The 14,795-nt window shown below is 37.3% G+C and overlaps 2 protein-coding genes across 3 annotated transcripts in view; one reads left to right on the forward strand and one right to left on the reverse strand.

The window, feature by feature from the left end:
• Positions 1–14,163, reverse strand: part of LOC113063354 (transcription factor IIIB 90 kDa subunit-like) — a 58,071-nt gene extending 43,908 nt beyond the window's left edge. Inside the window, exons 1-4 of the mRNA XM_026233667.1 lie at positions 13,951–14,163; positions 13,181–13,381; positions 5,521–5,601; positions 3,345–3,518 (exon numbers count right to left, since the gene is read on the reverse strand). Of these exons, the coding sequence (XP_026089452.1) occupies positions 3,345–3,518; positions 5,521–5,601; positions 13,181–13,361 (436 nt within the window). The 5' untranslated portion in view covers positions 13,362–13,381; positions 13,951–14,163. The remainder of the gene's footprint in view (positions 1–3,344; positions 3,519–5,520; positions 5,602–13,180; positions 13,382–13,950) is intronic.
• LOC113063351 (uncharacterized) lies at positions 5,822–12,270 on the forward strand. Of its 2 annotated transcripts, XM_026233666.1 has the most exons (20): positions 5,822–6,058; positions 6,166–6,230; positions 6,309–6,398; positions 6,484–6,605; positions 6,730–6,873; positions 7,211–7,282; positions 7,407–7,580; positions 7,852–7,948; positions 8,040–8,263; positions 8,350–8,515; positions 8,758–8,966; positions 9,054–9,171; positions 9,262–9,467; positions 9,734–9,851; positions 9,934–10,103; positions 10,347–10,444; positions 10,546–10,661; positions 10,749–11,530; positions 11,627–11,771; positions 11,901–12,270. In XM_026233666.1, exons 1-20 carry the CDS (start codon positions 6,036–6,038, stop codon positions 11,903–11,905), a joined length of 3,144 nt encoding a protein of 1,047 aa, XP_026089451.1. In that variant the 5' UTR covers positions 5,822–6,035; the 3' UTR covers positions 11,906–12,270. The 2 variants fall into 2 exon arrangements, with proteins under 2 accessions (XP_026089451.1, XP_026089450.1); XM_026233665.1 differs by having other exon boundaries at positions 10,749–11,771.
• Positions 14,164–14,795: the final 632 nt, after the last annotated feature.

Consider the following 14,795-nt stretch of genomic DNA (forward strand, 5'->3'; position numbering starts at 1 on the left):
GGTCGTCTCACAAACTGCCTGTGGCCCTTGGACCCAAAAAGAACAATTTTACTCTCATCAGTCCACAAAATGTTCCTCCATTTCTCTTTAGGCCAGTTGATGTGTTCTTTGGCAAATTGTAACCTCTTCTGCACATGCCTTTTTTTTAACAGAGGGACTTTGCGGGGGATTCTTGAAAATAGATTAGCTTCACACAGACGTCTTCTAACTGTCACAGCACTTACAGGTAACTCCAGACTGTCTTTGATCATCCTGGAGGTGATCATTGGCTGAGCCTTTGCCATTCTGGTTATTCTTCTATCCATTCTGATGGTTGTCTTCCGTTTTCTTCCACGTCTCTCTGGTTTTGCTCTCCATTTTAAGGCATTGGAGATCATTTTAGCTGAACAGCCTATCATTTTTTGCACCTCTTTATAGGTTTTCCCCTCTCTAATCAACTTTTTAATCAAAGTACGCTGTTCTTCTGAACAATGTCTTGAACGACCCATTTTCCTCAGCTTTCAAATGCATGTTCAACAAGTGTTGGCTTCATCCTTAAATAGGGGCCACCTGATTCACACCTGTTTCTTCACAAAATTGATGACCTCAGTGATTGAATGCCACACTGCTATTTTTTTGAACACACCCCTTTCAACTAATTCAACTAATTGCCCAATTGCACAGCCTTAAGAGCGTGCATATCATGAATGCTGGGTTTCATTTGTTTTCTGAGAATCTACTGAACCTACTGGTAACTTGTTTGCCACGTAGCAATAAAAAAATATATGAAAAACCTTGATTATTCTGGTTAGTCACATTGTACTGCTATTATTTTGAACAATACTGTTTATATATATATTCTATCTTTATGTAATTTATTTTTAGTACATTTCTTTAAAGTTCTTTATGAACTGAATTTGATGTGATTGCACCTTATTCCTGATTAATGCTGTTGCACTTAACACATTGTTCAAAACCTATGAAATTATGAACATGGTACTATGTAAGATGCATGCATTTGAAGGGATCCCTGTTTTTAGAACTGGGCATTTATGTAAGAAATGTACCATTAAGCAAAAACACTAAACAAAAAACAAGAATCTGATGATGAGCATCTGAAATCATAACCTGTCTACCCAACAATTGTCAGATCAGGTCAGTGAAGCTCGCTGAATCAATGTTTGCAGAAAAACAGCCAATTTTCACCTTAAAGGACCTGTATAAACAAGCTGTGAGGCTGCTAGAAACACTCCAAAAATATGGAAACACTGGTAAATGGCTAGACTGAACAAGAAAATTCAGAAATTTGAGAATATGGAGATATTTTAATAATGCTCAAATTAAATAATCCCAATATTTAAAAGAAGAAAGTCAAGATACTATCTATAAATACTTTAGGAAATAAGAATTATTTTAAAATACTTAAATACTTAATTTAGTTGAGCACTAAAAATTATATAGTTGTCCAAAAAATTGCGTTTATTACATCACAACGATATGATAAATGCATGGATGTTTGATGAGGCAAAGATGAACAGTGCACGTTTCAAAACAGGAAAATATTTGGAATGGGTGTGGCGGTCTGTAAAGTAGTGGACTGTAAGCGCATCAGGACTTGTTGTGTCTGCTCTTCAGTGTGAAGTACCGTATCTTAGCATGCATCTGAAAGAGCCCCATTCAGAGACAGGTAACAATTCTCCTTTGGTAACTCTAAACGGCACACCAGGTACCCGGGCAGGCCTGACGCTACACAAAAGCAGAGTGGAGATCTGGGTGTGACCCAAACAGACACATAGGATGGTTCATGTCATGTGTTTGTGAGAGTGAAAGCAGTGCTGTAACACTATCAAGATGCTCAGATGTTGTAACACAGGTGTGGCGAGTCTCAAACACACATAATCTGAGGACAGAATCATGACAGGTTGGAGGAAAAACTAAAATGTGGGACAGGGGAGTGATATTTCCTTCAACTATCACTTAGAATTTTACTTCAGTCTCTCAAACAAGTTTCACATTTCCACAACAGTATTCACAAGGAAGGGTCAAATAAATGTCACTTCAGTAGCTGTTGTACACAACCAGGACAGAGACTGAAAATCTGGGCTGTTTTCCATGATTTACTCCAGGGAACATCCTCTGAGATTCAGAAAGGTGGAGTAAACACTCTTCCCCTTCCTCTCTTTCTTCTCTCACAGCATATTGCAGCACTATTGTTTTTACATCCTGACACGTCCCTTCAGACACTAAACCAGGTTTTCCCTAGGGATAGTATGGACTGATAAAAAAAAATAAAAAAATATCATAGACCAGCATGAATTTTTATGCTGGTCCAGGTTGGTTTATGCTGGTTTGGTTCTGGTCCAACTTCTGATGAAACTGGCTAACCAAAGAAATCTTGCTTATTAATTTAGTTGCTTATAGACGGTTTCAACGGCATCAACATAAACAAACGTTAATGCGCGTGAGCGCTTTTGTGGACCTAACTTAACTTCCGGTAGACTCCAAATAGAGTCAATAACAACAGTCAAGTCCCTCTAGAGTAGATATTTTTTGATAACAAACAAAATGTGTTTTCTGTGTGGATCAGGCGGACTTAATGAAAATGCTAATTCATTATTTGCCAGCAGGAGATGTTTTAAAGCATAGACATAAAGCGCGAGAAATAGAGGTTTCCCCAGTAACAGCTGTAAACGAAGCAGAGCTGGTACGCTCACACGCTGCTTTATCACGCATATAACATGCAAGTCTTCTTTCAGAAATACAGCGATATAAAAACACCCGTGCCTCGTTTTGATATTTAAACATAAATGTAAGGAATTATTATTAAACGTGCAGTACGTTACTTAATGTTACGTTACTCTTGTTTATTTAACGAAGCCTTTTTGAAAATCGATCAGTTTTAAAATTGTGGCGAGTCTCCAAAAATAAATAAATGTATGGGAAACACATCCCGCAGCACAACCACCTGAGCCCAACTTCAGTCTACTCATCACCTTGCCTTTAACTGCGTTTGTAGATGGCACCGCAGCCAGACCGATATACACAACACAGACCGGAAGTTAACTTAGGTCCAGGCGCGTGCGCCCGATGAAACCGTCTATAACAGCAACCAAAACATTTTATTACACACACACAAATACATATATAAAGGTATATATATGAATTTCACATTTTATTTACATACATTGACCCCATGATTACAAGATTGAGCTAAAGGATTCTTGCTGTTAAAGACTTGAGATTTACTCTTATTTTGGATAAAGTGCCTAACCCTATTTCAATTGTGCACACTTTCTTCCATGGATTATCATTCACAAAGTGTTTAACTTGGGTTTCACACCCTAGGGATCATTGTGGAAGGATACGTGGCGTTCCCTCTGTCCTGCAGACCAGGTAGAGGCAGGCGGCTATGACATGTGTCATCTTTCGCCCTCTTGTCAAGTGCTTGCTCACCACCATCTTGAAGAAATTAAAGGCTGTGTCCAGACAGTGCTGGTTCAGCTGCAGCTGGCTGCCGAGGTTGTGTATCTGTCGTTTCCCTAGAGACAGGACACACATATGCATCAGATTGAGCAAACATACACAGATCCACACTTGCACGCTCACGCACGGAGGCATGACTTCACACACAGGTGTTTGGTTTTCCAGTAGCACTGATGTCATGAGAACGGTGCACAGCCAGACAGGCTTTTAATGGAGCCTGGAGGTGAAAACGGGAAGAAAAACAGCTGTTTACTGTCTCATATGAGGCCATGCCCCTCTCTTCCCTTCTTTTACAGTCACTCATACATTTACTCCTTCGCAGAGGATCTCAAAACAGGTCCAGTTGTAATTTATTGGACACAGAATAAATCAGTCTGCCCTGAAATCCCACGTTGGGATAGGATGTGTTTAACATATTCAAATCCACAGTCCAGTGTGCTATCTGGCAGATTTAACACATCACTTAGCAAAAGACCTTGTTCACCCACACAGTGGAAGTTTCCCACATTGTAAACAATGAGAATGATTTAGACTGCTTTACCATTTTATACATGCAAAGTTGTTTTGCTGTGCAGAAAGGCTACAGATGTGATGGAGTTGATGAGTTTGACATGTTCCAGTCATTCATTATGCTTGAAACAGCTGCTTTCATCAATCTGTCCTCTAAATGTGCACATTTGTGATAATGAGTTTAGCAGATGCATAGGTGCATTAAACTTTTTACTTAGCCCAGGGATTTTCAAACTGGGACTCAATGATACCCAGCCGGGGTGACAAAGAGGTCCTTGAAAACCTATTTGCCTTATTTTGCTTTTATAGATAATGTTTAGGAATGAATTTAATTCATTTAATTGGTAAACAACAGTCTTTATAATCACACTTGAACAAACTATTGCTTTGCTTTGCTTTTTACCAATGGTATAAACAGAAACACACATGTTAAATTGGATGTTTGACTTTTTTGTTCCCCAACTGCGGAGCCCAGAAGCTGCAGTGTCAAGTGTCATGTTGGCAGGCCAAAAATAACTCTAAAAGCTTTTAAGAGCATAATCCTTCTATTCTGTCTAATACCAGAGGTTTTTTTTTCTTAGAGCACATGCCATTGGAGTATCAGCCAGGTCACTGAATGACAGCAGAATTACATAACGACCACCACACTGCAGGGACATGGGACACCTTATTTAATGAATGAAATCTTGTGCTTGTGACCACAGGAACACTTTCATAAATCAGAAATCTTTATCAAAATCTTTTAAAACTAAAACTACCTGCCAGACAAATTCATAAGCACTATTATGTGTCACTCATTTCAAAAGTTTTTGATCTGTTTTTGATGAGAAGCTTCTGTGAGTCTGAAATTGAATCATGTGTTTATACAATTGGTAACCTTGATTCTAAAAGCTAAAATAAAGCCCAGAAAACGCACCAGGACAGAGAGCTGTAATTGAGCAATGTATAATATAATGCTACAAAACTCATTGCTCTCACAGCCCCTCTGATTCATATACACAAGTTCATATTTATTCAGTGCTATGCGTTATATTTGCTAAATCAACACACCTGAAAACCAAAGACATTTATCAGGCAGCTCAATGAAAGTGCAGATGCATATTATGTAAATTTAATTAGCACTTGAGTTGTAACTAGGTCAGAAATTAATGTAAATAATTTACTAAAACATAATATTAAAGGAATATGCACCCACAAGAATAATATAGCCTCTGTAATGCATCTAATGGTACTATATATGATGCTAATTTAAATGATAGTCCATCATATGGTTTTGTTCCAGAAGATAAAGAATTTAGTGCAAGAGCAATATGGGCTATTTTATTTTACACTTATGGTCCTTTATTCATTTTTGGTGCTTGCCAGTTCCCATCCTCATTCACTTTTATTGTATAGAAAAGAGTGGACATGATATTCTTTAAAAATTCACCTATTTTGAGTTTAACATAAGAAAAAAAGACCTTTCAATTTAAGATGAACTGTGATCTGCAAGTTTTATAAACCATGATCATTCAGTGACTAATGTGACTAATATAAAGCTGTGCCTACCGTTCTGGAGTGTCTGAGCTCGCGATTCTTTTCCCAGACTTGTGTGGAACCCACTGCCTAAAACCGGAGCTTTGGAAGTACCTAAAAAAAGAAACAAAAAATACTATTTATTGTGTTAAAGATGAAGGCCAATCTGAAATAAGACACATACATTAAATATGAATAGTTTTGGTTTATAGTATATACACAGGTGTATAAATAAAAGCCTGTAATTTACCGACGACATTTTGAGGCTTTAAATACAGCTCTAGCGCACCCCAGAGGATGTCTGTGTAAAAACAGCATTATCATTGTATGGTTACTCCAGTGACACCTATCGGGTGCCAATATCTCTACACAAGTGTTCCTATAGCAACCAATAGAGATTGATTGACACACCTGAGACTGATAATCAAGTCAGGGAGCTCGGAGGAGAGTGACAGGACGATACAAATAAACCACAACACTGCTGGCTTTCCTCTTAGTAGCATATTGCTCAATTATATATATAAAAAAAATAGTGTTTTTGTCAAATCATGGATGTTATCTTCTGCTTTGGGTAACTTTCTATGACCAATTTACTGCACATTAATATGCATTAATATGCAAGATGTAAAACAAGATTTTGAATCTCAAAAACTGACATGCAGAACTGATATATCACAGGCTTCTCTTCCTGTGCTTTCAACTGTGCCAGATGAATGGAAGTTATATTACCACTGATCCAAAAGGTCCGTTTATAGTGACATTTTAACATATTGTGGTACATCTTGTTAAATCCAGAACTTTAATGAATTTTAATGCTTCAGGTGCCATTGAGACCGACTGTCGTGATCGATATTTCTGGGTTTCTGTTGATGTGGGCTTTACAGGCCATGTCCCAAGATTTGAGGCTGTAGGTATGGTGCTGTAGATTGACCATGATCTCTACCATAAATGATCACATTAGATTTTAATTCTCATATCAGCACATATTTTTTTAAGTTGAAAATGGAGTGCAAATTATTAATGAGGATCATGCATCCATGTGTGGCTACACGTTGAACAACTTGAATGGCCTGGCATCTCTGAGAGCTTCCTATTTCTCCTGCCACACCGAAAACAAGGCAAGAGTTTCTTTTAAAAAAAGTCCTAAGACAAAACTGCATTGATTAGTTCTAGAACCATCAGATCCATGAGTCTTGATTATGACTTTGAGAACATTGTTTTCTGTTGTATGATGTCTTGTAGAATGACAGCAACTTCCTGTTCAAGCTGAATGTTGTTTTGACTGACCAAACGGGGAGAGAGAAGAAATACTCTCTCACAGAGAACTGCACACTGCCGGTTGACTGGTCCTCAAAAGAGATCCTCTGTGAAGAAAACTACATCGAGGTAGGACTGTGCAAAGCGGTGTTGTTATTGTTAATTAAAACTATTATGATTTCTGTTCATTTTTAAATAAAGCTGGAATAAGATAAATATATATTTGATGAAAAACATGAAGAGAATTTTGAAGAAAAAAAAGGTTCAAGTTAAAATACTAAAATTACTTAAACTCAAAAAGGTAAACATGGGTATTAAAAAATAAGAACGCAGGAAAATGACAATCTTAAATTGAAATGAACTGAAAATATGTAAATAAAAGCTCATTTAAAATATTAATAAATACTACAGTTGTACATGAATAATATTAAAGCTGGTCAACAATATCTGGTTTTCTCTAATCTAGGTGACTGTGGCGAGAGATGCACCCTGCAGATCTGATAAACACAGCACTCCCTGGCTGTCTGCTCTTGCTTTCGTAAAATCTTGACGCTTTATTTATATTTATTTAATAAGTTTTTTTTTTTTATCGACACTTTACTTGCGTGTGAACTTCTGCGAATTTGAATTTGTTATTGCCAGCTCTGCATCTCCACATTTAGGCCCAGAGATCTGCCATCTCCGAGTGGCAGATAATGTTCATGAATCAGGACTTGCAGAGCTTGGATGCGATGTCTATCTCTGACGCCAGGCGAATGGGATACATGCTGGATTCCACTCCAAACAGGGTGGTCTTTCGTTCTGCCTACAATCAGACACATTCAACGATCACAGAGGCAGGTCAAACTAAAAGAGATAGTTGACATCGAAACATTCTGTTACTATTTACACACCCTTAAGTCATTCTAAACCAGAATGACTGAAGCTCTTAATGGAATACAAAACCTATTCTGTGTGTGTTGTATATTCTCCCGTTCAAAGGTTTGGGGTCGTTAAGATTTTAGGTTTTTGTGTACTGTCCCTTTAAATGTTAATTGTGCAGGTTACCTCCATGACAGTATTTTGGTATTTTTAACATGTAAGCTGAAACCAGCCTTGTTTCCTCAGATTGATGGAATTGCTGTAGAGGTGATACACGCAACAGTGTTTTTCAGGAAGAAATGGGCTGTAGTGATGCTTGACACATCTGCGGCATGTACGATAGGTAACTCACTGGGCATGTTAAATTTCTGAAAAATTCTAGAAATTATTGTTAATGAAGTAAGTGTGTGTGTGTGTGTGTGTGTATATATCAGCCCCTAGCTCATTTGATGGAGTGATTTTGCACTGGAGGACTCCTAAATTCATGAGCCCACTGGTGCAGGACTTCTCTAAGTTTGTAAGCAGGAGTATTGAGCTGGGTGTGCATGCTCAGCTCTTGGACGAGGCCACCAGGAAAACCATGGGTTACGTACTTGGAGAGGATGGGCAGGTGGTGCACATTTCAGTGCCTTTTGGTGCACCAGGAGGTTACAGAATGGTATGTTGTACTGGACAAACCAATAACTAATGTGTATTTATGCAAACGAGAAATAAAGAATCAATATTTTGTCATGTTTGTTGCAGAGCTTAGTCGAAAATAATGTCTATAAAGAGAGTTACAAGGCTTTCCCGTGCTATGAGCACATCTATTCGCATGTGTTTCTGGATGATACTGAAATAGAGATCAGACATCGTCAGCTACAAGTTATGGAGACACCACTAGTTCCTCGCATTCCTTTCACTATAGATGGTGAGATTATCATCATACCATTATAGAATAGACTGATATTGATTTTATGACCGATGCAGATAATTCTGATAACCAATAACAGCTTAGTGACATAACTAAATGACTTATAACATACAAAAAATTTCATGTGTGTGTGATTTAAGAACACCTTTTTATGTTTTTTTTTTCTGATTATTTGATCTAGATGATTGCAAGTGTATTTTAGGTGTTATTTTAATTTAGTTTTTTTTCCCCTCTAATAGAAACTTTGCCTCATGAAGAAATGTTCACTGTATATCTTGGTAGTTTTGCTTCGGATGTGGAGCTCCTTGCAATCAAGCTGAATGAGAACTGTCTGTCAGTAGCAGATGCCATTCAACAGCATTACTCCATCACAAAAATCCCCCACATCAATGGGACCCACGGCTTCATCGTTAAGGTTCCTTTTGAAGATAAATCCGTTAACAAAGTGGTGAGGGTTTTTCTTTTATTTATCATTCCCACTGTACTACTGTATATTTATCCTATTATTAAAAAAAATCTCATTTCTAATTGACAGTATTTGGGTGAAGGACTTCTCCAGTACTCTGTAGAAATTAACTACACTCTAAATATCATCGAGCGAAACGACACATTTTTCCACAATGTTTCAGTTGTGGCAGATGTTAATGATGCTTGTAAGTCTTAAAAGAGTTAATGACCTTAAATTACATAATAAAATGCAAGTGACCGACAATCTAAGTTTTATTTGTTTCCCTCTCCTTCAGTCCCTCCTGATGTCAGTGCTGTCTGTACTGCACAGAGCATAATATTCAGAATAAATCATCCGAAGCAGGCTGGACTTTGGGAGGTCTGTGTGGGGCATCAAGCCCTCACATCTGACTTATCCAGACAGGAGGGATACATACTGAAAAACGACAGTCAGAGTATGACTCTGGAGGTCCCACTCTACACATCGGGCTACATTTATGAGGTAAAGAAAAACTTGCCGTTCAAATAATGTTGACTTCCATAATGTCATGGCAGTCTTCATTCAGATCTCCTTTTGTACTTAACAGAAGTATAATAAATTTGAGCTATAACAGCATCTGAAAATAATTTTGTTTGGGGGAAAAAACGTAAATGCATTAAAAATGTAAGTTTAAAAAGGGTTAAATATTAAATAAGTGCTTCAAAAATGATTATTTAAAACCTAGAACATACTTTTAAAGCTAACATTTTAGGTTCCTGTTTTTCCAGAACATCACATTGAGAAACTTGGTTGGCTCTTTTGAAATTCTTATAAGAGACTCAAAGACTCTGGAGATTCACAAGAGAACGACAAAGCGCTGTTACTTTCAGAGTGAAGAACTAACAGGCAAGACACCATAAAATACCAACAGGGTTTATAAGCTTTAAGATGGTATCTCACTAATAAACAATCATTTCTATTGTTCTAGTGTGTTCCACAGATGGACTGATGACTGTGGTGGCAACTACTACAAAAACCTGGCCAACAGTGCCACCTAACAGCACAACCCTTCTAGACAGAAGCTGCAGACCCAAGGCAACCGATGAGACACGGGTCATCTTCTCTTTTGGTGTGGACACATGTGGAACTAGATTATTGGTAAATGCATAAATTGACATATACTACCAACATATATCTATATACCTGTACATATTTAAAATTGCATTTTATTCCTATGATGGCCACAAAAAGTTCAAAAGGACAACATTTAATTATAAATGTCTTTTGATCAGCTTAACGTGTCCTTGCTGAAAAGTATGAATAATAAAAAAAACTTACTGACTTTGAAGCAGTAGTGCTTATCTGTTCACTGATGAATATGTAATCTGCATCCTTGTGTAGTTTGGTGATGGCTACATAGTGTATGAAAACGAGGTCATTTCTGATGGAGGTGTCATAATTGACCAGGAATCAGCCATTACAAGGGAATCAAAATTTAGGTATTTGTCAATATATGAACATTTTAATTGGGCTAAATACGATTGATCTTTGAAAACAAAAAAATTCTGATCGGCTCATCTTTTCCTTCTGAATATTTCAGGCTCACTGTGAGATGCTTCTATGCACTTGACTCTGTTAAGAAGATTTTTACATCCAGATTGTTTGAAGGACGTGAATTTGCTACGGTCAAAATCACAGACACTGCAGGTGTAAATGGTTAGTACTAACACTTTCTATTACAGGAAAATACACCAAAAGAATTGCTTTAATTTTTTATTTTTGTATCGCTGTGTGACCTACAAGGAAACCTTATCAGCTCTCACACGGCCTCTGTTTTTGACCCTAAACCGTGGCCAAACAACCTTCCTTCTGAGCCTGTCAGAGACTGCTGTTCTACAGATAAGACACCATTTCTGCAAAGAGGACTTCCACACCGTGCAGATCCCTCATCAAACCAAGGCAGAAAGACATCAGAACAGAGACCCCACGCCAGCAATATTCCCGATCCACACCAACCTGGTGCCGGATTTAACCCTCAAACGATTCTCAAACCCACTCCATCTGTGACACCTGCAGCAGGCCAGCAGAACTCTGTTGATGGCTTGTTTAAAGACTACAAATCTTTCCTGGTTGGCATCCCACAGAAAACTCCTAAGAAAAGGAGTGGTCAAAAACAAGACCATTTTGTGATGATTGCTGACGACGGTTCTGCTTCAGCTTTCTACAGAGGATCAAAAAATGCATCACTCGTCATGAATGAAACCTTGCCTTCCATTTTATATTCTCTCATTGCCATCAGTAATCCAACAAACTACAATCCAAATAGCAATGAAGTGAGTGACCAGCTTTTCCTGAAAGACTACATGGACAATTACAGTCCTGATGATGATTTTCAACACTCCCCTGATCATCTGAATGAGTTGATTAACAATCCATCTACAAAAGATTCTTCTCTCTACACCGAAAATATTATTTCTAAAAAACTTGAAGCAAGTAGAAGTGAATGGGGCCAAAAACATTTGCAAAGTCACATACTTGCCACTGAAAGCAGTGCTCAGCCATTTAAAAAGCACGGATTGGAAAAAGTAGGCTTTTTAAATGTAGTAGGCGAGCAGAACAATTTAATGTGTGAGGATTACAATGATAATTCAAAGAAATTATCTTTTTTGCATACACAACAGCAAAAAGAAGTTGATGATGGCCGTATTCTTTGTGATCACAAGCTTTTGGCGGTAAAATCATCATATGACAAATTGAGAGGGACCCTGTTCTTCCCTGGTAGCAGAAGCCGTTATGGTTCCAGCATTCATAAAGGAATAATAAAAGGTAATTTTCCATTGCTAAATTATGTACAGTTAAGGAACGTGATACTACAGTAAATAAGCAATTTGTTAACAATTTGTCAAATTTTAAAAAGTTGACATTCTAATACTGAAACCACACATTCTTTTCTAGGATGACCATGGAGGCTGTAAAAGAAAATCGATGTTAAATGGTGAATCCAAATGATTCACATTGTTTCTTGTCATGATGAGGAAAGTGCAATGAGATTTGACAAATAACATGATGGTGCAAGGGGGAAAAATCCAAGCCCATTCAATCTGCAGGAGTCCTGGCATACTGCTTTTGCAAATAAAATGCATTGTGATCACTAACTGTCAAATAAATTTGCTTTTATTTTTCCTTAATTAACAAAACAACAACAACAAACTTTTAAGATCAGATTAGTACAAATGCATGCTTAACCAAAATGCTCATTTTACACTTAAAGCTGCGGCGAGTAACTTTTGATGCTCTAGCAGTTAATAAACAGAACTGCTTGCGTCTTGCGGAAGAACATCGTAGCCGGAACTACTTCTCTCTGTTTATGTCTATGAAGAATCACAAAGGTACTGGGTTACTCCGCCGCGGTACCCCCGACGCAATCTAAAATAGTCCGAATATAAACACTTATTATAAGTGCACCCTAGTGATTCAGGACAAGCTAAAAACACGGTTTGGAAATGGATTAATGGTGTACTCGCTTATTATATAAATTTTTCTACATTTTGAACACAAACAAAGTTACGGACCGCAGCTCTGATTGGTTGTTTTTTACAGGGAGCGGATGAATTTCTGCAAATAGCAATAGGACCAGTGGGAGGAGCCAGAGGAGCTAGAATTTTTTTTTTTTTTCACAGATTATCTGTCTCATATTCTACTGTCAGGACATAATGACAGGTTTAACAAATATGTAAAAAAAATATTATTTCAAAAGTTAACTACTGCAGCTTTAAAGGACGAACTTCTAAATAATATTGACATAAATAATTTACAACCTTGGAACTAACCAACCTGGTGCTGACCTGGAAAAGTATCACATGAAAAAGTTTTTGGGGATTTGTCCATTTAATAAACTACTTTTTACTAAATAACATTTTTAAAAAATAGATATTTTTTACTAAATTATTTGAAGTGTAATTGATCGTGAGTTTGCAATGTATTAGAAGGATGTGGTACTGGCCTCTGCTAACTATGATCAATCTGAAAAAGAACATTTTTACATAATGTGACCCTGTTGCTTGTCAAATTTCACAGATATTTTTTATTTATTTTTTTTGTGAAAGAAATTAATAATATATTACATCAGTCAAATTGGCTAGCAAACTTTTTTTTAAGATCATTACCACTGGTGCCCCTCAAAAGGTGAATGATGTGATCCCAACTGTGTTTAGGTTAAAGAGAACAGCTCTTACCATCAGCGGACACGAACTGGCCGACGGCTGAAGACACCCCTCCACTGTTTTCCACAAACTGAACCTCAGATACGATGATATTATCCTCCAGAACCGAGCCACAGGCTGTGCATACCGCACTCCCCCGGGCCGGGTCTGTGTCGATGTCTGCTCCACCACAGCTCTTACACTGACGACTCATGCTGGCAGCAAGATTCAGACCTGAGGAAGACGACATGAGCACCTTTACTGAACAAGAAACATTTGAATAAACACACATTTCCTTTTTTTAACGTCAGTTTATTATTATTACGATATTACATGAAGATACTTAATAAAATCGAAGAGAAACTGGTAACAAATTCGTAAACCATTTAGTAAACAACACAAAGCGTCGAGAGCGGGATTTGAACCCGGGTCTCCAGATCATAACACTCCCAAACATTCAGCTTCGCCATAGAACGATACACTCGCCATTCAACACAACGCCGACTTGACCTGTCGTACACGTATTGTTTTTGTTTTGACGTTACATAGTAGGATTATTTTTATATTAAAATGATCTCTATTGTATATGTATAGTGTTTATAAACCTTGCTATGCTAACGTAATGTTTTGATATGTGCAAATATGCTACCAAATGAGAAGCTAGCTTGCATAAGATCTGTGATACAAATGTAAATATAATGCAAACAGTCCGTTTTATTCTTTATGTCATATCATAAAGACGCGCATACATGTAACGTTAACTTTAAGAGATAACGCTAAACCTTCAATAGCAAACCACTCACCGGTCAAAGGAAGTAACGACTTTAGATCAAACACTATCAAGCAGCATATAGTGTACCTAATCCAATTTATTCACAGTTTTCACAAACTGCATTCATTGAGCAACATGTTTAAAAAGTACTAAACTTATTTTTCTTATGATAATATATTTCATTTCATTCGTAACACCTTACTGTCTTGACTGTCTATCAAACTGCGAAATAACATTGCGGGCTGCTCTACAAACTGAATATAGAGGGGTGGCCGTTACGCCACAGTTTTTCTTTTAATTGTTTTAGCTTAGTCTGTTCGTCTAATATGTGTCCTTTATGGCAAAACACAGGTTTTGTGAAATAGTTATGATAAATGTATATTTTATAATCCCAGTTATTCGACTTCTTTAAAACACTTTCATTAATGGCACCCCCATTTTGATAATGAACTGGGCCGGTGGCAGACAAGCGGGTTTAAAGCGCGGTTATATGAAGGGAGTGTGTTTAGCCTATACGCTATCGCCCACTTTCTTTTATTGGCTTGCTAAAATAAAGTATTGTTCGTAATATTTGCAGTCGCATATCTGTCCTTAAAATATAAACAGCACTAGGTTAAAAATAATAAAATCGTTAATCGATGAAATTTAAGACTTTGATTTTGGCAGAGTTGCTGACCGGGAAGTAAATGTTGTGCAGTTCAAAATGTGTGAAGATAGTTTTAGTGAGTTAAAATAACACTAAAAGTTATTTTATTAACGTTTCGCTAATACAATCTTGTGTAATATCATTTTATTTTTCAGCCAGTGAGCTCCTCTGTCTTTGGTCCAGATTTGCAGAGGCTGACGCGCTTGTCAAAGGCTAATGTTCAAGTTTTT

The sequence above is a fragment of the Carassius auratus genome, chromosome 45 (assembly GCF_003368295.1).
Source record: "Carassius auratus strain Wakin chromosome 45, ASM336829v1, whole genome shotgun sequence".
In the NCBI taxonomy this organism is placed as follows: Eukaryota; Metazoa; Chordata; class Actinopteri; order Cypriniformes; family Cyprinidae; genus Carassius; species Carassius auratus.